This window comes from Ovis canadensis, chromosome 21 (genome assembly GCF_042477335.2).
Source record: "Ovis canadensis isolate MfBH-ARS-UI-01 breed Bighorn chromosome 21, ARS-UI_OviCan_v2, whole genome shotgun sequence".
Taxonomy (NCBI): domain Eukaryota; kingdom Metazoa; phylum Chordata; class Mammalia; order Artiodactyla; family Bovidae; genus Ovis; species Ovis canadensis.
Window position 1 is genome coordinate 53,869,843 of NC_091265.1, and position 27,849 is coordinate 53,897,691.

The window sequence follows — 27,849 nt, forward strand, 5'->3', positions numbered from 1 at the left end:
TGCATTTCTTCTCCATGGGGATGGTCTTGATCCCTGTCTCCTGTACAATGTCATGAACCTCATTCCATAGTTCATCAGGCACTCTATCTATCAGATCTAGACCCTTAAATCTATTTCTCACTTCCACTGTATAATCATAAGGGATTTGATTTAGGTCATACCTGAATGGTCTAGCGGTTTTCCCTACTTTCTTCAATTTGAGTCTGAATGTGGCAATGAGGAGTTCATGATGTGATCCACAGTCAGCTCCTGGTCTTGTTTTTGTGGACTGTATAGAGCTTCTCCATCTTTGGCTGCAAAGAATATAATCAATCTGATTTTGGTGTTGACCATCTGGTGATGTCCATGTGTAGAATCTTATGTTGTTGGAAGAGGGTGTTGACTATGACCAGTGCATTTTCTTGGCAAAACTCTATTAGTCTTTGCCCTGCCTCATTCCACAATCCAAGGTCAAATTTGCCTGTTACTCCAGGTGTTTCTTGACTTTCTCCTTTTGCATTCCAGTCCCCTATAATGAAAAGGACATCTCTTTTGCATGTTAGTTCTAAAAGGTCTTGTAGGTCTTCATAAAACTGTTCAACTTCAGCTTCTTCAGCATTACTGGTTGGGTCATAGACTTGGATTACCATGATATTGAATGGTTTGCCTTGGAAATGAACAGAGATCATTCTGTTATTTTTGAGATTGCATCCAAGTAATGCATTTCAGACTCTTTTGTTGACCATGATGGCTACTCCATTTCTTCTGAGGGATTCTTGCCCGCAGTAGTAGATATAATGGTCATCTGAGTTAAATTCACCCATTGCAGTCCATTTTAGTTCACTGATTCCTTGAATGTCGACGTTCACTCTTGCCATCTCTTGTTTGATCACTTCCAATTTGCCTTGATTCATGGACCTGACATTCCAGGTTCCTATGCAGTATTGCTCTTTACAGCATCAAATCTTGCTTCTATCACCAGTCACATCCACAGCTGGGTATTGTTTTTGCTTTGGCTCCATCCCTTCATTCTTTCTAGAGTTATTTCTCCACTGATCTCCAATAGCATATTGGTCACCTAATGAACTGGGGAGTTCTTCTTTTGGTATCCTATCATTTCACCTTTTCATACTATTCATGGGGTTCTCAAGGCAAGAATACTGAAGTGGCTTGCCATTCCCTTCTCCAGTGGACCACATTCTGTCAGGCCTCTCCACCATGACCCGCCCGTCTTGGGTTGCCCTGCAGGCATCTCCTGGTTTCATTGAGTTAGACAAGGCTGTGGTCCTAGTGTGATTAGATTAACTAGTTTTCTGTGAGGGTGGTTTCAGTGTGTCTGCCCTTTGATGCCCTCTTGTAACACCTACCATCTTACTTGGGTTTCTCTTACGTTGGGCATGGGGTATCTCTTCACGGCTGCTCCAGCAATGCACAGCCGCTGCTCCTTACCTTGGACAAGGGGTATTTCCTTACCGCCGCCGTTCCTGATCTTCAACGTGGGATAGCTCCTCTAGGCCCTCCTGTGCCTGTGCAGACACCGGTCCTCGGGTTGCGCCTCCCCGACGCAGGCCCTGGCTTCGGGCATGGGTGGCTCTTCCCTGCTGCTGCCCCTGGCCTCGGGCTCAGGGTGGCTACTCAGGGTCACCGCCCCTGGCCTCGGGTGCGAGGTGGCTTCTCCCGGTCGCCCCTGATCTTAGACTCAGGGTGTCTCCTCCCGGCTGCCACTGACCTCGGACGCAGGGTAGCTCCTCTCAGCCGCCACCCCTGACCTTGGACGCGGGGTGTCTCCTCCCGGCCGCCACTGAACTCGGATGCGGGGTAACTCCTCTCGGCCACCACCCCGACCTCAGACGCGGGGTAGCTCCTCCTGGCCGCCGCCCCTGACCTCGGACGCAGGGTAGCTCCTCTCGACCGTTCCTGAGCCATTGCAGCCTGGCACACTAGGCTGCTGCCCCTAACCTCAAATGCAGGGTAGCTCCTCTCAGCGCTGGCTGGCAGCCGCCTGTGCTTAAGTGCGCCAGCTGGCAGCCACCTGCACTTAAGTGGGCCGGCTGGCAGCTGCCTGCACTTAAGTGCGCCAGCACACTGTTTCAAATTCTGAAGATGATGCAGTGAAAGTGCTGCACTCAATATGCCAGCATATTTGGAAAACTCAGCAGTGGCCACAGGACTGCAAAAGGTCAGTTTTCTTTCCAATTCCAAAGAAAGGCAATGCAAAAGAATGCTCAAACTACTGCACAATTGCACTCATCTCACATACTAGTAAAGTAATGCTCAAAATTCTCCAAGCCAGACTTCAGCAATACGTGAACCGTGAACTCCCTGATATTCATGCTGGTTTTAGAAAAGGCAGAGGAACCAGAGATCAAATTGCCAACATCCGCTGGATCATGGAAAAAGCAAGAGAGTTCCAGAAAATCATCTATTTCTGTTTTATTGACTATCCCAAAGCCTTTGACTGTGTCTATCACAATAAACTGTGGAAAATTCTGAAAGAGATGGGAATACCAGACCGCCTAACCTGCCTCTTGAGAAACTGTATGCAGGTCAGGAAGCAACAGTTAGAACTGGACATGAAATAACAGACTGGTTCCAAACAGGAAAAGGAGTACATCAAGGCTGTATATTGTTACCCTGCTTATCATGAGAAACGCTGGACTGGAAGAAACACAAACTGAAATCAAGATTGCTGGGGAAAATATCAATAACCTCAGATATGCAGATGACACCACCCTTATGGCAGAAAGTGAAGAGGAACTAAAAATCCTCTTGATGAAAATGAAAGAGGAGAGTGAAAAAGTTGGCTTAAAGCTCAACATTCAGAAAATGAAGATCATGGCATCTGGTCCCATCACTTCATGGGAAATAGATGGGGAAACAGTAGAAACAGTGTCAGACTTTATTTTTTGGGGCTCCAAAATCACTGCAGATGGTGACTGCAGCCATGAAATTAAAAGATGCTTACTCCTTGGAGGGAAAGTTATGAGCAACCTAGACAGTATATTCAAAAGCAGAGACATTACTTTGCCGACTAAGGTCCGTCCTGTCAAGGCTATGGTTTTTCCTGTGGTCATGTATGGATGTGAGAGTTGGACTGTGAAGAAGGCTGATCGCCAAGGAATTGATGCTTTTGAACTGTGGAGTTGGAGAAGACTCTTGAGAGTCCCTTGGACTGCAAGGAGATCCAACCAGTCCGTTCTGAAGGAGATCAGCCCTGAGATTTCTTTGGAAGGAATGATGCTAAAGCTGAAGCTCCAGTATTTTGGCCACCTCGTGTGAAGATTTGACTCGTTGGAAAAGACTCTGATGCTGGGAGGGATTGAGGGCAGGAGGAGAAGGGGACGACCGAGGATGAGATGGCTGGATGGCATCACGTACTCGATGGACGTGAGTCTGAGTGAACTCCAGAAGATGGTGATGGGCAGGGAGGCCTGGCATGCTGCGATTCATGGGATCGCAAAGAGGCGGACACGGCTGAGCGACTGAACTGAACTGAAAGCGGATTCTGAGAGAATCGCTGAAGCAGGAACTCTGTTTGTAGGACAACAGTGATTTCTGGAGACAATAAATCTGGGTGGGGGAAACTAAAAATGTCAAACCTCTGACTCAACGCTTTGGTCAAAGTATGAAAGAAAACTTGAAGTTTGAAAGAAACATATAGTTCCATACTTTGAGTCAGAGGCCACATCATCATCTGCCAACACTGCTCACCCCTTCAGGCTAATTCCCTGGCTGCTGGAGCTGGACTCCAGCACACAATAATAGTGGTAGACTTTAATACCGCAGTCACACTTATGGCTTGATCAACTAAACTGAAAATTAACAAGGAAACACAAACTTTAAATGATACAATAGACCTTTTAGTCCTAATTGATATCTATAGGACATTTCACCCCAAAACAATGAATTTCACCTTTTTTTCAAGTGCACACGGAACCTTCTGCAAGATAGATCACATCCTGGGCCATAAATGTAGCCTTGGTAAATTCAAAAAAGAAAAAAAAAAAAGAAATCATTCCAAGCATCTTTTCTGACCACAATTCGGTAAGATAGATCTCAAATATAGGAGGAAAACTATTAAAAATTCCAACATATGGAGGCTGAACAACGTGCTAATGAATAACCAACAAATCACAGAAGAAATAAAAAATGAAATCAAAATATGCATAGAAATGAATGAAATTGAAAACACAACAACCCAAACCCTCTGGGACACTGTAAAAGCAATGTTGAAGGGGAAGGTTCATAGTAATACAGGCATACCTCAAGAAACAAGACAAAAGTCAAGTAAGTAACCTAACTCTACATCTAAAGCAACTAGAAATGGAAGAAATGGAGAACCCCAGTGTTAGTAGAAGGAAAGATTCTTCAAAATTCAGGCAGACATACATGCAAAAGAAACAAAAGAGACCATAGCAAAAATCAACAAAGCCAAAACTGGTTCTTTGAGAGGATAAATAAAATTGACAGACCATTAGCCAGATTCATCAAAAAACATAGGGACAAAAATCAAATCAATAAAATTAGAAATCAAAATGGAGAGATCACAACAGACAACACAGAAATAACAACAGACAACACAGAAATACAAAGGATCATAAGAGACTACTATCAGCAATTATATGCCAATAAAATGGACAACATGGAAGAAATGGACAAATTATTAGAAAAACATAACTTTCCAAAACTGATCCAGGAAGAAATAGAAAATCTTAACAGACCCATCACAAGCATGGAAATTGAAACTGTAATCAGAAATTTTCCAGCAAACAAAAGCTTAGGACCAGATGGCTTCCTAGCTGAATTCTACCAAAAATTTAGAGAAGAGCTAACACCTATGCTACTCAAACTCTTCCCGAAAGTTGCAGACAAAGGTAAACTTACAAACTCATTCTATGAGGCCACCATTACCTTAATACCAACACTGACAAAGATTCCACAAGAAAAAGGAAACTACAGGCCAGTATCACCGATGAACATAGATGCAAAAAATCCTTAACAGAATCCTAGAAATCACAATTCAAAAAGACGTTAAAAAAATCATATATCATGACCAAGTGGGCTTATCCCAGGGATGCAAAGATTCTTCAATATCTGCAAATCAATCAATGCAATACACCACATTAACAAATTGAAAAAGAAGAATCATATGATTATCTCAATAGACGCAGAGAAAGCCTTTGACAAAATTCAACATCCATTTATGATAAAAACTCTCCAGAAAGCAGGAATAGAAGGAACATGCCCAACATATTAACAGCTACATATGACAAACCCATAGCAAACATTATCCTCAATGGTGAAAAATGGAAGCATTTCCCCTAAAGTCATGAACAACCAAGGGGGCTCACTCTCACCACTACTATTCAGCATAGTTTGGGAAGTATTGGCCAAAGCAATCAGAACAGAAAAAGAAATAAAAGGAATCCAAATTGGAAAAGAAGAAGTAAAACTCTCACTGTTTGCAGAGGACATGATCCTCTACATAGAAAACCCTAAAGACTCCACCAGAAAATTATTAGGGCTAAATAATATCTTAAAGTTGCAGGATATAAAATCAACACACAGAAATTCCTTGCATTCTTATACACTAATAATGAGGAAATAAAAAGAGAAATTAAGGAAACAATTCCTTTCCCCATTGCAAGGAAAGATTAAAATACTTAGGACTATATCTACCTAAAGAAACTAAAGACCTGTATATAGAAAACTATAAAACACTGGTGAAAGAAATCAATGAGGACACTAATAGATGGAGAATATACCGTGTTCATGGATCAGAAAAATCAATATAGAGAAAATGAGTATACTACCCCAAAACAATCTACAGATTCAATGGAAACCTTACCAAGCTACCAATGGTATTTTTCACACAGCTAGAACTAATAATTTCACAATTTGTATGGAAATACAAAAAACCTCAAATAGCCAAAGCAATCTTGACAAAGAAGAATGGAACTGGAGGAATCAACCTGCCTGACTTCAGGCTCTACTACAAAGCCACAGTCATCAAGACAGTATGGCACTGGCACAAAGACAGAAATATAGATCAATGGAACAAAATAGAAAGCCCAGAGATAAATCCATGCACCTATGGACACCTTATCTTTGACAAAAGAGGCAAGAATATACAATGGAGAAAAGACAATCTCTTTAACAAGTGGGGTTGGGAAAACTGGCCAACCACTTGTAAAAGAATGAAACTAGAACACTTTCTAACACCATACACAAAAATGAACTCAAAATGGATTAAAGATCTAAACGTACAACCAGAAACTATAAAACTGCTAGAGGAAAACATAAGCAAAACACTCTCCGACATAAATCACAGCAGTATCCTCTATGACCCACCTCGCAGAATATGGGAAATAAAAGCAAAAAGAAAACAAATGAAACCTAATTAAAATTGAAAGCTCCTCCACAACCAAGGAAACTATAAGTGAGGTGAAAAGACACCCCTCAGAATGGGAGAAAATAATAACAAATAAAGAAACTGACAAAGAATTAATCTCAAAAATATAGAAGCAACTCCAGCAGCTCAATCCCAGAAGAAAAAAAAAAAAGACCCAAAAAAGGGCCAAAAAAACTAAACAAACATTTCTCCAAAGAAGACATACAGATGGCTAACAAACACGTGAAAAGGTGCTCAACATCACTCATTATCAGAGAAATGCAAATCAAACCACAATGAGGTACCATTTCACGCTATTCAGAATGGCTGCTATCCAAATGTCTACAAGCAATAAATGCTGGAGAGGGTGTGGAGAAAAGGGAAATCTCTTACACTGTTGGTGGGAATGCAAACTAGTACAGCCACTATGGAGAACAGTGTGAAGATTCCTTTAAAAAGTGGAAATAGAACTGTCTTATGATCCAGCAATCCCACTACTGGGCATAATCACCCAGGAAACCAAATTGAAAGATACAGGTGCACCCCAATGTTCATTGCACCACTGTTTATAATAGCTAGGAGATGGAAGCAACCTAGATATCCATCAGCAGATGAATGGATTAGAAAGCTGTGGTACATATACACAATGGATCATTACTCAGCCATTAAAAAGAATACCTTTGAATCAGTTCTAATGAAGTGGATGAAACTGGAGCCTATTTTACAGAGTGAAGTAAGCCAGAAAGAAAAACACCAATACAATATACAACACATATATATGAAAATTAGAAAGATGGTAATGATAACCCTGTATGTGAGACAGCAAAAGAGACACAGATATATAGAATAGTCTTTTGGACTCTGTGGGAAAGGGAGAAGGTGGGATGATTTGGGAGAATGGCATTGAAACATGAATATTATCATATGTGAAATGAATCACCAGTCCAGGTTTGATGCATGACAGGATGCTTGGGGCTGGTGCACTGGGATGACCCAGAGGGATGGAATAGGGATGGAGGTGGGAGAGGGGTTCAGGATGAGAAACATGTGTACACCTGTGATGGATTCATGTCAATGTATGGCAAACCAATACAATATTGTAAAGTAATTAGCCTCCAATTAAAATAAATAAATTTATATTTAAAAATGAGTAATTTGCACACTGGTTGGTGGAGACACAATTAGACTTGGTTCAATTTGAGACTCAAGGATTTTTCCCTATAATTCAGACCAATACTATCAACTCTCTGCAGAAGACTGGAGGGGTATCACCTGTACCTTCCAATAGTTCTCTGTGTGTAGCTCTCTCTTGTGAACTCTAACTATATAGAGTCATAAATCTCTCTTCTTGGGGAGACTTTGTCTCTGCCTAGGTATACCTTCCATGTATGTGTTGGAAACTATTTCTAGATTTGGGGCAATTGTAGAACTCTGCTTGCTTGCTCCCCACCTCAGGAATCCATTCTCTGCTGACAGATGTTTAATGTAAAACAATGTTCTTTCATTTGTCTTTTCTACTTTGGAGTTATTTGAGACAGGAATATAAATGTGTCCTTTACTCCTTTATGTCGATTAAAATGGAGGTCCCCCTGCAATCAGAACTCACTGAATGCTTTGTGAATGCTAGGCACTGACTTCTGTGCATGGGTGCAATCTTGATAGAGGATATGTGTTGAGGCCTTAGGGAGCCCCCGTCTTGCTGGAGAAACATGCCCATTAGAAATAGTATTTGCTATGTGATATGTTCAGTTCAGTTCAGTCGCTCAGTCATGTCTGACTCTTTGCAACACCATGGACTGCAGCACGCCAGGGCTCACTGTTCTTCACCAACTCCTGGAGCTTGGACAAACTCATGTCCATCGAGTTGGTGATTCCATCCAACCATCTCATCCTCTGTCAACCTCTTTCTTCCTGCCTTCAATCTTGCCCAGTAACAGGGTCTTTTCTAATGTGTCAGTTCTTCACATCAGTTGGCTAAAGTATTAAAGTTCAATTTCAGCATTGGTCCTTCCAATGAATATTCAGGATTGGTTTCCTTTAGGATGACTGTGTGGATCTCCTTGCACTCTAAGGGACTCCCATGTGTCTTGTCCAACACCAGAGTTCAAAACCATCAATTCTTCGCTCACCATTCTTTATGGTGCAACTGTCACATCTATACATGACAACTGGAAAAATCATAGCTTTTATTATACTGAACTTTTTCAGCAAACTAATGTCTCTACTTTTAAAATATTTGTTAGGGTTTGTCACAGTTTTTCTTCAAAGGAGCAAGCATCTTTTAATTTCATGACTGCAGTCATCATTTACAGTGGTTTTGGAGCCCCTGAAAATAAAGTCTGTCACTGTTTCCAAAGTTTCCCCACCTATTTGCCATGAAGTGATGGGACCAAATGCCATGATCTTCATTTTCTGATTGTGAAGTTTAGACAAGATGTTTCACTCTCCTATTTCACTTTCATCAAGAGGCTCTTTAGTTCCTCTTCAATTTCTGCTCTGAGAGTGGTGTCATCTGCATATCTGAGGCTGTTGATATTTCTCCCAGCAATCTTGATTCCAGCTTGTGCTTCATGCAGTTGGGCATTTCACATGATGTAGTCTGCATATAAGTTAAATAAGCAAGGTGACAATATACAGCCTTTACGTACTCCATTCCCGAATTGGAACCAGTCTCTTGTTCCATGTTCAGTTCTAACTGTTGTTTCCTGACCTGCATACAGATTTCTCAGAAGGCAGGTAAGGTGGTCTGGTATTCACTTCTCTGTAAGTTTTCCACAGTTTGTTGTGATCCACATAGTCAAAGGCTTTTGCATGGTGAATAAAGCAGAAGCAGATGTCTTTCGAGAATCCTCTTGCTTTTCCTATCATCCAACGAATGTTGGCAGTTTGATCTCTGGTTCTTCTGTTTTTTCTCAATCCAGCTTGAACATATGGAATTTCACAGTTCATGTTTTGTTGAAAACTTGCTTGGAGAAATTACTTTGGTAGCATGTGACAAGAGTGCAACTGTGGGGTAGCTGAAAATTCTTTAAAATCACCTCTTATGAGGATTGCAAGGAAAACGACCTTTTCAGTCCTGTGGTCACTGCTGAGTTTTCCACATTTGCTGGCATATTCAGTGCAGCACTTGAACAGCATCATCTTTAAAGATCTGATATAGCTCTACTGCAATGCCATCACACCCACTAGATTTGCTCTTAGTGATGCTTCTGTAAACCCATTTGACTTCACATTTCAGGACTGTCTAGCTCTAGGTGAGTGATCACACCATGGTGGTTATCTGGGTCATTAATGTCTTTTTTGTGCAGTTCTTCTATGTATTCTTTCAACCTCTTCTTAATATATTCTGCTTCTGTTTGGTCCATCCCCTGTCTCTCTTTCATTGTGCCCATCTTTGCCTGAAACATTCCCTCCCTATCTCTAATTTTCTTGAAGAGATCTCTGATATTTGCCATTCAAATGTTTTCCTCTATTTCTTTCACTGATCACTTAGGAAGGCTTTTTAATAATCTCTTCTTGCTATTCTTTGGAACTCTGCATTCAGATGGGTATGTCTTTCTTTTCTCCTTTGTCTTTTGCTTCTCTTCTTTTCTAAGTTATTTCTAAGGCCTCCTCAGACAGCCATTTTGCCTTTTTGCATTTCTTTTTGTTTGGGATGGTCTTGATGTGGTATGTACAGATCAAAAACTGAAGATCATGGCATCCAGTTCCATCACTTCATGGCAAATACCTGGAAAAACAATGAAAACAGTGACAGGCTTTATTTTCCTGGGCTCCAAAATCACTGTACATAGTGACTACAGTTGTGAAAAAAAAAAAAAAAAGATGCTAGCTCCTTGGAAGAAAGGCTATGAAAAACCAAATAGCATACTAAAAAGCAGAGACATTAGTTTACCAGTAAAGTTCTGTATAGTCAAACCTATGGTTTTTACCAGAAATCGTGAGGGGATGTGAGAGTGGGACCATAAAGAAAGCTGAGTACCAAAGAATTGATGATTTTAAACTGTGCTGTTGAATAAGACTCTTTAGAGTCCCATGGACTGCAAGGAGATTCCACCAGTCCATGCTAAAGGAAATAAGTCCTGAATATTCACTGGGAGGACTGATGCTGAAGCTGAACCTCCAATACTTTGGCCAATTGATGTGAAGAACTGACTCATGAGAAAAGACACTGATGCAGGGAAAGATTAAAGACAGAAGGCAAAGGGGAAGACAGAAGATGAAATTGTTGGGTGGCATCACCGACCTGATGAACATGAGCCTGAGCAATCTCTGGGAGTTGATGATGGGCAGGGAAACTTGTCCATCTCCTGCACCCCATGATATAGCAAAGAGTTGGACATGACTGAAAGACTGAACTAAACTAATGTATAGAGGACATCAGGGAGCAGGCAGAAGTCTCTGGGGTCCAGTCAAGCCTGTGGCCCTGGTGGGAGTGGTGAAAGATCTAGGTGGAAGGGGAGGCTTCCCATCCTCTGGTGCACATGCTTGAATCGAAGGCAAGGAGCACAAGATTTTGAATGTGTTACCAAATATTGTTTTGTAAAAAACAAACTAACAAACAAAAAAACCTACTTTCTGCAGGAGTGAGAACTCTGACTGAGTCTGTTCTCTAGATTATACTGAGGGATGTGGAAGGAATCTGGAGTTGGCTGAGTCTGCAAAAATTAAGTGACCAGCTGCTGAAAGGCCAGGCTGATGGTAGACATTCTGCACTAGATGGAAAACAAATCCAGAGAAAAAGTGTCCCTTCTGGAGTGTACATGCCAATGTATCATATTATTTAAGCAGATCAGTTCAATGGTATTTTGGGGCAAGCAAGAAATGCATGATGGGTGGTTTGCTTTTGTCGATTCCTGTGGGTAGTTAGATGAGTAAATGTTTGGTTACTTAATTGCATAGTTGGAATTAAGCTTGGGAAATAAAACTACATTAGGTCTACACATATTTCGACATTAAATAGCAAGCATAGGATGGTTACTAAGGCAAATATAGATAATTTAAACATGAGGGGCCAAATGGGGAAAGATCCCTTTAACAGGCTGAGACTGGACTATACAGGTTGCCGTAGTTTTTGCTATGAAAAGTAGCCATAACAGCTACTTGTTGATGGAGATGTGGGAAACTGACAAGAGACCAAGAGCCTTTATGACTGTCCTTGCAGTGTGATTTCAGGGGAGAAGCATTGACAAGGAAAGGCTGACTGGTAGGGCTGAGGAAGGGAGTAATCTGAGACAGTAATCATTAGCTCTTGTCTGAGCCCAAAAAGAGAAGCATTGGCTCAGAGTTCTGGGTCAGGGTTCAGAAATAAATGTCATTTGGCTTGAATCAATATTTAGCCTTGTGGATGACAGTCATTACCTCTAAACAGAACATTTCCTTCTCCCCAGGTGCAGAATAATTCATATTTGTTCCAGACTCAGGAACCCAGAAAGTCCTCTCAGGGCCACTTCCTCTTTGCAGGCACACATACAATCTAGAAGGTGGAATTATCATCACGGTGCCCATTTTCCAGATGAGAAAACTGAGGTTAAGAGACTTGATGAAGCTCACACAGCTAAGCATGTGAAAAGACAAGCACAAACCCAGGGTAACAGTCCTCAAATTGTGTGTTTTTCTCCACACCCACTGGGAGTGGTGGGTGGTGATCTGGAAGCAATGCTTAGGCAGAAGCAAACAATATTCATGTTTAAATTGAAGAAAGTAAGGAAAACCACTAGAACATTCAGCTATGACCTAAATCAAATACCATATGATAATATAGTGGAGATGGAAAATCGATTCAAAGAATTAGGTCTGTTAGTCTGAAGAACTATGGATGGAGGTTTGTAACATTGTGCAGGAGGTGGTCATCAAAACCATCCTCAAGAAAAACAAATGTGAGAAGGCAAAGTGGTTGCCTGAGGAGGCCTTAAAAATAGCTGAGAAAATAAGAGAAGTGAAAGGCAAAGGAGAAAGGGAAAGATATACCCAATGGAATGCAGACTTCCAGAAAAGAGCAAGGAGAGATAAGAAAGTCTTCATAAGTAAATAGTGCAAGAATTAGAAGAGAATAATAGAATTGTAAAGAGTATAGATCTCTTCAAGCAAAGTGGAGATACCAGGGGAACACTTCATGCAAAGATGGGCACAATAAAGGACAGAAAAGTCAAAGACCTAACAGAAGCAGATGAGATTAGAAGAGGTGGCAAGAATGCACAGAAGAACTGTCCAAAAATGGTCATAAAGACTGGGATAGGGATCGTGCTTGGGTCACTCATGTAAAACCAGATATAGTGGAGTATGAAGTCAAGTGGGCCTTAGGAAGCATCACTACAAACAATGATAGGAGAGGTGATGGAACTCCAATTGAGCTATTGGAGAGGGAGAGGGTGGGATGATTTGGGAGAATGGGAATTCTAACATGTATACTATCATGTAAGAATTGAATCGCCAGTCCATGTCTGACGTAGGGTGCAGCATGCTTGGGGCTGGTGCATGGGGATGACCCAGAGAGATGTTGTGGGGAGGGAGGTGGGAGGGGGGGTCATGTTTGGGAATGCATGTAAGAATTAAAGATTTTAAAATTAAAATTAAAAAAAAAAAACAAAGACATTAAAAAAAAAATCCTAAAGAATGAGGCTGCAAAAGTGCTGCATTCAATATGCCAGCAAATTTGGAAAACTCAGCGGTGGCCACAGTGCTGGAAAAGGTCAATTTTCATTCCAATCCAAAAGAAAGGCAATTCCAATGAAAGTTCAACCTATCGTGCAATTGCACGCATCTCATTTGCTAGCAAAGTAATGCTCAAAATCCTTCAAGCTAAGTTTCAACACTACATGAATTGAGAACTTCCAGATGTACAAACTGGTTTGAAGAACCAGAGATCAAATTGACAATATCCATTGGATCATAGAGAAAGCAAGGGAATCCCAGAAAACATTTCTGTCTGCTTCACTGATTATGGTACAGCCTTTCACATAAAGGACCACAACAAATTGTGGAAAGTTCTTAAGGAAATGGGAGTACCAGATCACCTTTCCTGTCTCCTGAAATGTCTGTATGTAGGTCAAAAACAGGCAGTTAGAATCGGACACAGAACAACTGAAAGCTTTAAAACTGGGAAAGAAGCGTGACAGGGTGTACATTCTCACTCTGGTTATTTAACGTCTATATAGGAGACATAAATCCCAGGCTGGAATAAAGATTACTGGAAGAAATATCAACATCTACAGATATGAAGATGACACTGCCCTAATGTTAGAAAACAAAGAAGAACTAAAGTGCCTCTTGATGAAGAGAGGAGATGCAAAAACTGGCTTAAAACTCAACATTCAAAGAAACTCTTCACAAAAACATACTCAACATTCATGGCATCCGGTCCCACCACATCATGGCATATAGATGAGGGAAACGTGGAACCAGTGGCAGATATTATTTTCTTGGGCTCCAAAATCACATTGGACCTTGACTACAGCCAAAAATTAAAAGACACTTTCTTCTTGGAAGGAAGAAAATCTATGAAAAACCTGTACAGTGTATTAAAAAGCAGAGCCTCACTTTGCTACAGAGGTCTGTAGTGTCAAAGCTATGGTATTTCCAGTAATCATATATAGATGACCGATCTGGACCATAAGAAAGGGTGAATGTCAGAGAATTAAGCTTTTGAACTGTGGTGCTTGAGAAGATTCTTGAGAGTCCCTTATACAACAAGGAGATCAAACCAGTCAATCTGAAAGGACATCAACCTGTGACTCCTGCTGACTCAGCTGAGGCATCTACTGAGGGCCTCCAGGTGGAAAGAATGGATTCTTCCACCACAGAAGAGCCTAACCATGGCAGCTCCAAGCAAATACTTTGTAGCTCCATCCCTGGAGGAAGCTCAGAAACGCTGAAGGCTCTGTGTACCTTGGGTTCACTGATATATGCGTTGCATTCTCCTCAACGGCATTGGAGGCCAAGGAAGGGGGATTCTTGGCCCTGGAGGAGGGGGATGGCTCAGGGATTCACTGGGACCACCACTTACCAGGTAGGACTGGAAAGGACAGAGCAGGCATATGTGGCAGAGAGCTGGTGACTGGGGTGTGGGAAAAAGAGGGAACCAGCTCTGCATGAAGCACCACACCCAACATCCCCTGGAGGAGAAGCCCAGTGATAAGTTCGTCTGAGATGGGACAAAGGGTGTGTATTTCATTATCCCTTATAATTCCTCTGAATGATTAGGTGGTGGAGTTTATGTGTCATCACAAACTCTTACATGGCCTAGACCATCTGCCAGTTGCTATCCTTGGGGCTGCCTCTCCCCAGTTTCAGTCATATAGTTCTGGAGGAAATTAACAATCATGTGTCCTGCTGAGTCAGGTCCAAAAACCAAGCAAAACCAGTCATAAGACACCATGTCCCTGCCAGGATGCCTGATCTAGGGCTGTACGTGTGAACTGAGGTGGGTGATTCAGAGAACACCCTTGAACTCTGATGTCTGCAATCCTTTTTCCTTACTAGGTGATGCCTTCAGGATTTAAAACCCTAGGGCAGGTAGCTTGAACTCCCTCACTAGATGTAGAAGCCTTAAGTAAAATAGTTACCAGGCTAAGACCATCAAAGCAGACCGAAGGGAAATAGCGAGGGTAAAATAGAATTGATGATTTCTGAACTCTTGCTTCCAGTCACTGAGATCTTTGTATTTCCTCTGATACTTGTATCCTGGATTCCCAGTATCATTTCAATGAGTCTCCCCTTTCCTTGAAGCCAGTTGGAGTAGGGCTCCTCTCAATTTTGATTCAAACTCGGTTCTAGATCCTTCCCATCCAGACACAAACAGAGGCAACATTTGTTTCAGCACCATTAAGAGGAAAACACTTTATTCTTTACTGAGAATAGGGTGTACAGAACACCAAATACAGTTCACCAGCATCCTGGGCAGGAGTGCCCAAACTGTGAGTGAGTGTGTGTTAGGAGCGTCCTTACTGATTCCTGAACCACTCCAAGAATTTACACTGCCGGTGCCAGGCCAATCCTGTCATTTCCTCGATCAAAGACAGAGAAATACAGCCTCAGGAAGACGTCACCCAGAACCCAGGACTCTGTAGATGTCGTCACTCTTTTCTCTTTAAAGGCAGTATAGCAGTAGCCTAAAGAATCCTGGGGGAGTGAGAGACACACACCAGTCAGCATGAGTCCTTACCAGTGACTCCCCCCAATATCCAGACCCAGCAAAATTATTTGTTTTATTTCCCTTTTTTAGTAAGTATCAAGGGGTTTTCTGAGCAGCAGGGGATATGAGAGTTCATCCAAAACCAAAGAGGGCCAAAACATCAGGCTGTCATGAGGAAGGGTGTGGTGAGTGGAGGACTGGGAGGTGGGGAAACAGAGGAATGTAAAAAAACCAAAGTCCTATTGTAGAGCATCAGGAACTATATTCAATATTCAGTGATAAACCAAATGAAAAAGACTAAGAAGAAAATACTTTTATATGTATAACTGAGACACATTTTTCTGCAGCAGAACTTAACACAGAAGATCAGCCACACTTCAATATAATTATTTAGAGAAGAACAAGTGTGTCCATAGTTCCCCTCACTCCCTGTTTCTTTCCTTCTGACTCCTGCTCCTTGTTTTCTGTGCAGAGAATGCTGGTTCTCGTCCTGAATCCCCACAATCTGTGCTTTATTAAAAAAAAAAAGCTTTATTTTGTATTGGAATATAGCTGATTAACAATATTCTGAGTTTCAGGTGGACAGTAAAGGGACTCAATCGTATGTATCAGGGTATCCTCGTCCCAAAGACACCCCTCCCATCCAGGCTGTCATAAAACTGAGTGGAGTTCCTTGTGCTACAAAGTAACTCAATGTAGGTTATCCATCTTAAATAGAGCAGTGCCCACAACACGTTCTTGAACACTTAACTCAGGAAGTCCGAGAAGCCTCCTTCGGCCCACACTCACCCTCTTTGGCCAATCCAGGCTTGGGTGGGTAAGGTACTCTCATTCCCCATCCCCACTGGTCAGTCCGTAGCCCTCATCAACCCTAATATGTCCTCAGTGCCTTAGTGCAGAGCACCTTGAGATGCCACTTGCATAGAATCCAGTGCACTTTTGCCTAGAACCAAGCAACCCTCCGTATGGTTCAATGAGTTTGTCATTATGGAATTCCTGAAATTCCCTCTCTTCCTCAAAGCCTTCTTTGAGCCCATCAGCCTGCTCTGAACTCTCGCAGGGAGCTGACATGAAGCCTCTCCCTTGTGCCAGGGCTGAGCAGTCACTGTGCACCCTTTATGCACCTTATTATCCAACCTCACCACTGAAGGGTCGGGTACCCCAACTGACAAAGGAGGCACCTGTCCAGAGCAAGGGGAAGATGCAGGTGAGGATTAGGCTGACCATGTAATTTATCATTCAAAGCAGAAAAATCTTGAAAGGGTAAGGCAGACTGTTAACTTATGCTGGCACTTCACACTTGGACTGTCCCCAGCCATTCTCCAGATAACATGGCCTATTTCAAGGACTGCTAGAGTTGAATTTCATGTTCATGCATCTAAGGGTTCAGATTGAACTGAAGCTCTTTGAGGACTGAGGACCTTAGTGTTCCCCACTCCCTGACTCCCACCATGCCATATGGTGTGGTATCTCCACATTTATTTCAGGAAAATCAGTGTCCCACACAGCCCTTTACTCTCAAGTGGTTGGTTTTTTGGGAAGGACTGGTCCAGCCACAGGGCTCAACTGCATCTGCAATGGTGTGACATGGCCTCCAGAGGACATATATCTCCCAGCAGCAGCCCAAGGGTTCCTGCAAGCTCCAGTTTGAGAACCAACCCTCAGTATTGTCCCCTCACCTTGAGGATGTAGGCTCGAGCTGGCACTGGGTACTTGATGCCACTGATGGTGAAGATAATAGAGGGCAGAGTATTGACCACAGAACATGAAACGTAGTGCTGTTAGAGAGAGACGGTGAGAGGTTGACTATGCAGATCCTTTTTGTGTGTGTAGACTGGGAGTGACCCTGGGGCATGACCCTTCACCTTGAAACCACATCGCTTGGCACCAATGAGATTTTGTATGTTATCGACCAATCTTCCTGGGCCTTGGATATGTGATGCCCCGGTGTCCACCAAGGCCATGCAGCCGTCAGAACAAGCAATAACCTCTCTTTTCATGGTGATGCTGAGAGACAATGGAAGAAAGCAGGCATCAAGGTCGCTCTGAATCTCCCCAGAGTTGTCCCCTTCCTGACTGTCTCCTAAACAGCCCTTCATCTCTTGCCCTATTTTCCTTTGCTCTCGACACAGCACCTTTCCTGACATCATCAAAGGCAGGACTTGAATACACCAGGATCTTTGGTACCTTGACGCAAGCTGATCTTCCTTCCTAGAAGACTCCACTCCCCTTTGACTAGCATATTTCTTCTCATCTCCCAGATTCCAGCTTAATTGTATAGTTTTTGGAAAGTCTTTCCCCTGGTGTTTATCAGTCTCCTGTCTTGGTCACTCTCTGTAGACCCTTCCTCATGTCTGCTGCTGCTGCTGCTGCTAACTCAATTCAGTCGTGTCCGACTCTGTGCGACCTCATAGAGAGCAGCCCACCAGGCTCTGCCATCCCTGGGATTTTCCAGGCAAAGTACTTTAGTGGGTTGCCATTACCTTCTCCTCCTCATGTCTAGCATGTACCAAAGTCACAATTCACTATGTGGGTGAGTCACTTCATGTACATCTGCTTTCTTAGAGTGAGGGCGAGTTTTATTCTCCTTGCCTGCCTAAAGTGTCTGGCACACCGTGGATGCCCAATGCTTCTCTGTTCAATGAGTGAGTGAATGTAGACCGAGAAAACAATAGGAAACCTCCAGAGAGCTAAATCTGGTGGAGAACAAATAATGGGTCACACACAGAGTGAAGATGGTGATTCACAGGGGCAGCAATTCTCATAGTAGGGGGATAGAGGGGCTCCTCTGGGAGAGGGTATCTCCCAGCACTAGTCCTACAACCAGCTCAGACCCTGAGACCCTGGCCAGGAAATACATGACTAGCACACACAAACTCCAAAGGATAAGTCAGCTTTCGTCTGAGCATATCACACAGAACCGTATCAATTATGCCTCTTGTCCTCAGGTCACTCCTGGATCCCACATTCCTGATTCTCTGTTATAGACACTGCCCCTCTGTGTGCCCATAAATATGGGGTGCCTTTTTTATTAGTTGTTTTCACATCTTAAGACTGCAGCCAACCTCTCTCCACTGCTGGGTAGCTGCTCCCTAAGGAGACCAGTTTTCCCCATTTGCTCAGGAGTTTCCCTGTTTTTAAAATGACATTTATCTGTACTGAGAACTTTCTATGTCCTAGGTAGCACTGGACAGTTTATCATCTTATCATAACTCTGTTCAGGCTGGTGAAATTCTCCCTGATCCTCTGTTCAACACATTATAGAGTCTTCTAACCATGCTTCCCACCTCAAACGGCAGTGGGTGCAGCCCTCTCCCAGCAGCACAGATCTCTCTGGACCCTTTAAGGTCCTGGTCAGAGACTTGCTCAGAAGGCCTGGGGATTATGAAACCATGGGTTGTTTGTATATCTATGTGCTTATGAGTTTGTTTGTATGTGTGTTTGTATGTGTCTCTGTGAGTGCTTGTGTGTCTCTGATTAGCTATGCATGTTTTCATATGTCTCAGTGTAGGTTATATTTGTCTGCTTGTATGTTTTCATGTGTCTGTGTGTCTGTGTGTGTCATTGTGGGTGGTGTATATGTCTGTGTGACTGTGTGTCTGAGAATGCATTTGTGTGTGTCTGCCTGGGTACATGTACACTAACAGGAGCATCACTTGGGCTGACGCTCAGAGGGAGAGGCTTACCGGTCTACGTGTAGAGTCCAGTCACCCGCTTGAATCAAAGGTATCCAGTTGAGCTCTCCCTTGTAGTAGTGGTGGTCCACCCCACCAAACATCACCACACTGCCCTCTTGCTCATCTCTGTAGAGAGATGTGAAGGGGGAATCCTTGGAGGACAATAACAACAGCACTGTCTGAGAGCTGTGCTGACCCAAACATCAAGGCCCTAATGAGGTCCTCATGTACAGATACAGAAATCGAGTCCAGGAGAGATAGAGATCCAGACTGAGGTTCATTACTGTCTCATGAGTGGCATAGAGGAGCTTAGAAGGTGAATCACTTGTTTGAGCTCCACCCACTATGTCTTCTGAAGAAGCCCTGGACCTTCAGCAACCTGAGTGCTCAGACACCCTCAGAAGACAGGGTGCTGAAGTGTTTTGGCTTTCCCAGTGTCCACCTTGTCATTTTTCAGCTAAATCAAGGCCTGGGAGTTCTAAGGTGTGGGTTCAGGTCACCCAGAGTTGGCTCCATTGGCCTGTGACCTACAATGTCCAAAGGGGCCCACACTCAAAAGGGACCCCACCTCTGCTCTCCCCGTCTTGAAATGCCTAATATTTCTTGAATGAGGGGTCCCACGCTTTTGTGTCCCACACTTTAATTTCTCTCTGGCTCCACAAATTGGGTAGTTATTCCTGGGCTCTGTTTTAAATGCTAATGAGGAAGCAAAGAACCCCCATCCTTCTCCTTCCTTCCTTATCAAATTCATAAGCCAATCGTAATGCTTTTTCCTCCAACTTGTTTCCTGTTGCCTTCTTTTTGCCTCCCTCATGACTCACCCCCTAGACCAAGTTACTTGTCTGGAGCCCAGGAGTAGGGTTGTGTTCCAATAAAATTTTATTTATAAAAGCCAGTGGTGAAGCCAGATAGGGCCCTGGGGCCATAGTTATCCTTGGTTATATTACTCTCAGGATACTTCTTTATCAAGTGTTCTATAATTTTTGTGCAACTGAAAGCATCTTACAGCTAATTTGGAGAAAGGAATTGTCCATCTCAGACTTACTTGCTCAAGTAGAAGGCAAAAACAGGTTCAGAAATGGCACCTTCATTCTTCAGCTTGTCAAAGACGGGGATGGCTCTAGAGGAGGATTTGTTGGGGTAGTTCAAGCCCAAGATGCCATCAAAACTTCTGTCCCGAAACCCGTATTCTGCTACGCTTAGACCGAACGGCTGGTCAATACTTACAAGGTCCCCAATCTGTGGGAGAGAAGAGTGTTCCCACTTACAGATATGTGAAGTGGGGCTAGGATTGGGCTGGGGTGCATTGCCATTAGATCCTTAGAGAAGAATTGAGGCTGGGCTCTGTCTTTGGTTGCCCACAGACGGTTAGAGCAAGGTAGAAGGGGAATTGGGATTCCATTTGAGAGAGGCTGTGAATTATAAAACATCGGCCCCACTGAAAAACACCACCCGAGTGAGTCAAATAGGCCTCGTGGCTTCTGTCCAGGTGGGGCAACCAGGAGTCAGGCCAGGTCACATTGGTGCCATCTTATTGTCCAAAGAATTGAGAGCAAGATAGCCTTCTCTTTGGCATCACTGTGACCTAATGACAAGACTGGACTGAACTCTCAGTAAGGTACTGTGGATTCTACATCTGTCAGGAAGACAAAAGCCAAAAACATAATCTTGCTTGCAGGGTTCTATGAAATTACTGCCTGGGGAATTCACTTTTGGGGATATGTGTATATTTCTGTGAGTGTATATGAGAGAGAAAGAGGGAGGGGAAGTACCCAAGTATTTTGGGAGAGGCAAACCATAGATTTATTAGACTCTCAAGGGTCCTCTCGAATAACAACTCATTTATCAGGCTCGTTGACTTCTCAGGCCTCCAGTTTCCCACTCTGGATACCTGAGGCCTTGACTGACCCCAGGGTCCCCTGATCAGTTTTATCCTGTCCCCAAACACCCCACAGCAAATTCAGTCCTGAAAAGCCAGCCTAACTCCACCTTTTATCACATGTGTGCCCTCAGCAAGGCCCTTGCTGTCTGGACCTCAGTTTCCTCATATGTCTCATGAGCTAATCAGAGTAACTGCTGTGTGGGGTTGTTGCAGAATTAAACCAATTATCACCTGAAAGTGGCTGGAACAGTCTGTTAATAGAAAAGTGGGTGTTTTATCCCTTCTCGTTCCGAGCAAAATGAACCTTCAGCTGCTCATGGGCAGAGGAGCTGCAAGTCCACACGTCAAGCCACTCTCTGGGTTAGCTAATCTGTTTGCTCGTGTGTCACCATGGGCACTGCCACCCCAGAGATGTGATCCTGTGGATAAGATGGCCAATATCTATGGGAGTTAGGCTAGGTAGGGTCCTGCCAGATGGTCCTACATCTGTTTTGAAAGCAGTGGTCGCCTTATATCCAGTCCTGACTCATCATTTGTTACACTGTTACCCGAACTGTGTCATGAGCAACAACTCCTTTCATTCTCCCAGCTCCATAGATGATCCTGAACGTCTCATTTGTAGGCCGGAAGGTGGAAGATTGACGATGTCTGAACCTAACGTGTGTAGCTGCAGACACAAGAGATGAGTGTCATCATGTGCCAAGGGTGGAAACAGGGTGGCAGGGCAAGTGAAAGATGGTCCGGGTAGGGGTTGTCTGTACTCACAACAGGCTGAGCTACTGCAATAGTCGGAGGGCACCCACAAGTCAGATGAGCCTGTGTCAAAGATAACCTGGAATTCCTGAGGGGGTGTTCCAATGGTGATGTTACCCACATAGAATATCTATATGGAGAAGGAGGGAGTGGGTTAGAGCAGAACTGGCTACCCTCTGTTCCCACACTGATGACTCCCTCTGGTGTCACATATCTCTTGAGACTACTTTCTAACCACCATTCATTTCACAGACTTTGGTCACAGAGGTATCTGCATTTGATATATTTTTCCTGTGCTACATTGTATGCAAGATATTGACTTTATGAACAGGCGTTGAAGTGGTCCTCCTGCATGGGAAGAACAGAGGCATAACCACTGGGCCTCCAGGACTGCTGGCCACCCAGAGAAGTCCTGGTGCCTTCATTTGGGAAGCTCTGTAGTTTCTTCAAACCAAGCCTTAGCACCCCCTTCTCAAGAAGGTCCCTCTTGATCAACTCCAGCCACTCCCTCTAAAGTCAGACCACATTCAATCAACACCACACAGGTGACCCTTTCATTTGACATGTATTTACTCTTTGCCTATTTCTCAGTCTGGAATGGACATTTTTGAAGACAAAATAAGCCTTTTCTAATCTAGAAAGAGTAAGCACTGTGTTAGATTCTTATGGCCATACACGGAATACAGGTTCAGTAACTTTTTCTTGCTATTGTTCTTGCATCTGTGGAAACTGAATTCCTCTACCTGGGGACTGACAATTGCTTTGCAGTTGGTTCTGCCTTTTGATCACTGATGGCTCAATCTTCATCTGTAACTGAGTGGCTCACCTAGTTCCTAAGGAACATTCACCCTCAAACTAATGACACATGTTTGACACAGAAATGGATATTTATTTACCTGCCACCTGGTAATTGCCAGGCCCAGTCACAAAGACCAACAGTTGAGGATGAGAGTGCCATTCTCTCTGGGTGGGGTCCCTATTTTCCAATGTCTCAGCCTCCTGCAGGAACCCCAATCCCAACATCCCACCTGGCACCTCCAGATGAGCCCCATGCTAAGCTAGAGCACCAGGGAGCCCTGTGGAGCACGATCCTTCCCAAATACTCACATCTCTGATGTTTCTCAGTGGGTGGATAGTTAGATTTGAACCACGAAAAGAAATCTGGGACAGTCTATAAGCATGCTCCTTCAAGACATTGTTCAGCATGTTTTTTCCACTGAGGGTTTTTCTCATGGTCTTCATTCTCCTTAGAGGTATTCTTTCATTGAATATTTGACAAAAATACAAAGATGATGCTACAATTAGCTGTCAGTGTTAACGTATAACTGTCATTGTAATGGATATGTGTGTTTTCTAATCATTTTTATGAGGCACATTATTATCAGAATTTTATGAATATACCATGACAAAGACATAGATTTGAATACAGGTTATTTTCTGCAATATTGGGTAAGCCATATGATCATGTGGTGTCTCAGTGTCCCCTCTGGCAAAATGGTGGAATGTAACAATACAAACACTCCAAATAGAATATCTTGGGGATAAGTGAAGTGATGGATATAAGGTACCTGATAAATAGGAGTTCTCAACAATGACAGCCATTAGCATTGCTGTTGCCATCCCACTCATTCCCTCTCAAAGAACCTCAAGGAAGGAGATAGAAGGGGGACTCATTCTATTTTACAAGGGAGAAAATTGAAATGCAAGAGGTTTCTGAGTTGGGTGTTGTCACACTGCTTGTCAGATATAAGACAGTTTATCTTTCTCCATGCTGAAAGAGAAGAGAGAGTTGAAAGTGAAATCCATGATATAGGGAACAAGGAAGGGAAATTCAGAGGCTTGAGAAGGAAGGATGAGTAAATTGAAAAATTAAAAGCAAACAACACAAAGAGAAATACACTCCCAGTGACTTCCAAAGAGATGTAGAGATAAATGACAGTGATATAGACATGCAGACATAGGCATATACAGACTGAAATAGACAGGGAAAAAGGAGGACATGTTGAACAAAATGTAGAAAAGTGCTGTTCCATAGGACCCCATCAAGATCTGCATAGACTGTGCAATGAACAGTTGCAAGGAGTTGCAACTTCAACAGGACATGACATGACTGGACCCCAAGTGTTTTGCAACCCAAATCTACACCAAGACCTTGGGATCCACAGTTCTTATAGCAAGTTACTTATAAATAAATCAGAGTTGAGCTGTAACACTCTTACAGTAATATTCCTTTCCATTCTAAATCTGATGGTTGGAAGAATAATCAGATGAAAAGAAAAATCTGAGAAAGGAATATTATGTGACATACAGTCCCCATACTTACTTGACTATGCACTCTGTGAAGGCCACCAGCCCAAGGAGCACAAGCCACTTCATGCTTCGTTTCTGGCTCCAAGTACTCAGGGATGTTTAGGTTCTTAGTGTGTAGTGGTGACCAGGAGCCCCTAGTTATATACGCTCTGACCTACCCTAGTTTTCCCCTTCAGGCCACTAAAAGATCTGAAAAAAAAAAAAAAAACCACAAAGGTCTTGACAAAAACTTTACCTTCATCAGTGTCCTTGGCGAATGGACTTTGAAGCTTTTCAGAATACAGAGAATTGAGCTGTAATCTCTTCCTTGAATCTTGGCTGGAAAATCAAGCTGATCTGCTTGGACATCTAAGAAGATGGAAAACCTTGCCTACTTGGAGAAAAAGCTGTTAACAACATCATGAACAATGGATATTAGGGGCCATGCTCGGACATGTGTGGTTTCATGTCATCTTCCTATGCGTTGCCCTCTTCGTTGCCGAGGACATTGCTAGGATGATAACTTGTCAAATGGCAAAGTGAAGACTTCAGGGACAGCCCAGGGACATACAACTGGCTTTAGGTAGGGGGTCTAATGGCAGACTTAGGGGCACTTATGATGCTAGGCTGCATCAAAGATTTAGGGCAGAGCAGTACTTCAATTGCATGGTTTCTACATTGGAAGAAATGTCAGATGCATCCACAAGATATTTTCTATCATCCAACAACTGTACAAGGAAGAACTGTGTGCTAGGTTCTGGGTTAAAGGCTTTGAAGTCAAAGTTGATCAAGACAAAGGTAGTCTTTATCTTAAGAGAGCTAGAAGTCTAGTTCTTACAAAGTCATAGCCCCAGGAGGCAGGAGATATTATACTAGGACTAGGTGGCCATGCTGGAATCTGGGCAGCACAGGCCTTACCTCTGTTAACAGCCTTTCCTCCATTTCATCCATGCTCGAAAAGCAGGCCAGTTGGCCATGTTTTGAAGAAAATCAGAAGTTTGGATATTTATGTGCAATCTACTGATTTTAATGTTAGCAACTAATTTTATTCCCCCCCCCCCCAAAAAAAAAAGTGGGAACAAAATCTCCCCAGCGATGTGCTGGAATCAGCCTTCAGTCTGCATGGTTTTGTTTCTGGCCTAGAGTCGGGAGTGCAGTGGGAACAGAAATGAATTAAATTCATGTTGGTTGATTTTAAAAGAGACTGAATGCATACTAAACATGCTGATTCATTGGAAAAGACCCTGATATTAGGAAAGATTGAAGGCAAGAGGAGAAGTGGAAGACAGAGGATGAGATGGTTGGATAACAACACCAAGTCGATGGACATGAGCTTTAGAAAGCTCCGGGAGTTGGTGATCGATAGGGAAGCCTTGCTTGTTGCAGTCTATGGCGTTGCAATGAGACGGACACAACTGAATTCCTGAACTGAACTGAACAAATTGAGAACAAAGAATAATAAATCTAATTGCATCAAGTTGTTGACTACCTACCTATAACAACACATTACTAAAGTGGCTTTAAAATTCAGACTTATGACTCTACATTCAGAGTGGAATATCTTCTAAGGAAAAACAAAAATCCTGCCCATCAAAACAAAACCAAAGGAAACCAAAAGAAAAAAAAGGAAAGAAATCTGACACTATATTCAACAACTTCAGTTCAGTTAAGTTGCTCAGTCATGTTCAACTCTTGTGAGCCCATGAACGGCAGCACACAAGGCCACCTTGTCCATCACCAACCCGGAGTCCACACATATTCATGTCTCTTGAGTTGGTGATGCCATCCAACCATCTCATCCTCTGTCATCCCCTTCTCCTCCTGCCCTCAATCTTTCCTAACATAAGGTCCTTTTCAAATGAGTCAGCTCTTTGCTTCAGGTGGCCAAGTATTGGAGTTTCAGCTTCAGCATCAATTCTTCCAGTGAACATTCAGGACTGATTTCCTTTAGGATGACTAGTTGTATCTCCTTGCAGTCCAAGGGACACTCAAGATTCTTCTCCAACACCACCGTTCAAAAGTCCAGTTCTAACTGCTGCCTCCTGACCTGCATACAGGTTTCTCAAGAGGCAATTCAGGTGGTTTTGTATTTCCATCTATTTCAGAATTTTCCACATTTTACTGTGATCCACACAGTCAAACACTTTGGCATAGTTGGTAGAGCAGAAGTAAGTGTTTATCTGGAATTTCTTGCTTTTTTAATAATCCATCAGATGTTGGCAATACGATCTTTGGTTCCTCTGCCTTTTCTACAACCAGCTTGATCATCTGGAAGTTCATGATTCACGTATTGCTGAAGCCTGGCTTGGAGAATTTTTAGCATTACTTTACTAGTGTGTGAGATGCGTGCAATGTGTGGTAGCTAGAGCAATCATTGGCAGTGCCTTTCTTTGGGATTGCAACGAAAACTGACCTTGTCCAGACCTGTGGCCACTGCTGAGTTTTCCAAATTTGCTAGCATATTGAGTGCAGCATTTTCACAGCATCATCTTTCAGGATTTGAAATAGTTCAACTGGAATTCCATCACCTCCACTGGCTTTGTTCATAGTGATGCTTTCTAAGGCCCATTGACTTCACATTCTAGGATGTCTGGCTCTAGATGAGTGATCACACCATCGTGATTGTCTGGGTTGTGAAGATCTTTTCTGTACAGTTCCTCTGTGTATTCTTGCTACCTCTTCTTAATATCTTCTGCTTCTGTTAGGTCCATACCATTTCTGTCCTTTATTGAGCTCATCTTTGCTGGACATATTCCCTTGGTATCTCTACTTTTCTTGAAGTGATCTCTAGTCCTTCCCATTCCGTTGTTTTCCTCTATTTCTTTGCATTGCTCACTAGGGAGTCTTTTTTGTCTCTCCTTGCTATTCTTCAGAACTCTGCATTCAAGTGGGTAAATCTTTGCTTTTCTCCATTGCTTTTTGCTTTAATTCTTTTCACAGCTATCTGTAAGGCCTCCTCAGACAGCCATTTGGCTTTTTGGATTTCTTTTCTTTGGGGATGGTCTTGATTCCTGTCTCCTGTACAATGTCATGAACCTCTATCCATCGTTCATCAGGCACTCTGTCTATTAGATCTAGTCCCTTAAATCTATTCCTCACTTCCACTGTATAGTTCTAAGGGATTTGATTTAGGTCATACCTGAATGGTCTAGTGCTTTTCTCCACTTTCTTCTATTTCAGTCTGAATTTGCCAATAAGAAGTTCATGATCTAAGCCACCATCAACTCCCAGTCTTGTTTTTCCTGACTATATAGAGCTTCTCCATCTTGGCTGCAAAGAATATAATCAGTCTGATTTTGGTGCCAACCATCTGGTGATGTCCATGTGTAGAGTCTTCTCTTGTGCTGTTGGAAGAGGGTATTTGCTATGACCAGTACGTTCTATTGGCAGAATGCCTTTGTGCTACTTCATTTTGTACTCCAAGGCCAAATTTGCATGTTACTCCTGGTGTTTCTTGACTCCTACTTTTGCATTTCAGTCCCCTACAATGAAAGTGACGTCTGTTTTAGGTGTTAGTTCTAGAAGGTCTTATAGGTATTCATAGAACTCTTGAGCTTCAGCTTCTTCAGCCTTATTGATCAGGGTATAGACTTGGATTATTGTGGTATTGAATGGCTTGCCTTGGAACAGAGATCATACTCTTGTTTTTGAGACTGCATCCAAGTACTGCATTTCAGACTCTTCTGTTGACCATGATGTCTACTCCATTTCTTCTAAGGGATTCCTGCCCACAGTAGTAGATATA

The 27,849-nt window shown here is 42.9% G+C and overlaps 1 protein-coding gene across 1 annotated transcript; it reads right to left on the reverse strand.

Moving 5' to 3' along the window:
• Positions 1-15,340: 15,340 nt before the first annotated feature.
• On the reverse strand, positions 15,341-24,191 carry LOC138427338 (pregnancy-associated glycoprotein 4-like). Its single transcript, XM_069566694.2, has 9 exons — positions 24,139-24,191; positions 22,923-23,073; positions 21,828-21,945; positions 21,611-21,729; positions 20,226-20,419; positions 19,190-19,306; positions 17,369-17,510; positions 17,183-17,281; positions 15,341-15,490 (listed from the first exon to the last, which is right to left on the reverse strand). Exons 1-9 carry the CDS (start codon positions 24,189-24,191, stop codon positions 15,341-15,343), a joined length of 1,143 nt encoding a protein of 380 aa, XP_069422795.1.
• Positions 24,192-27,849: the final 3,658 nt, after the last annotated feature.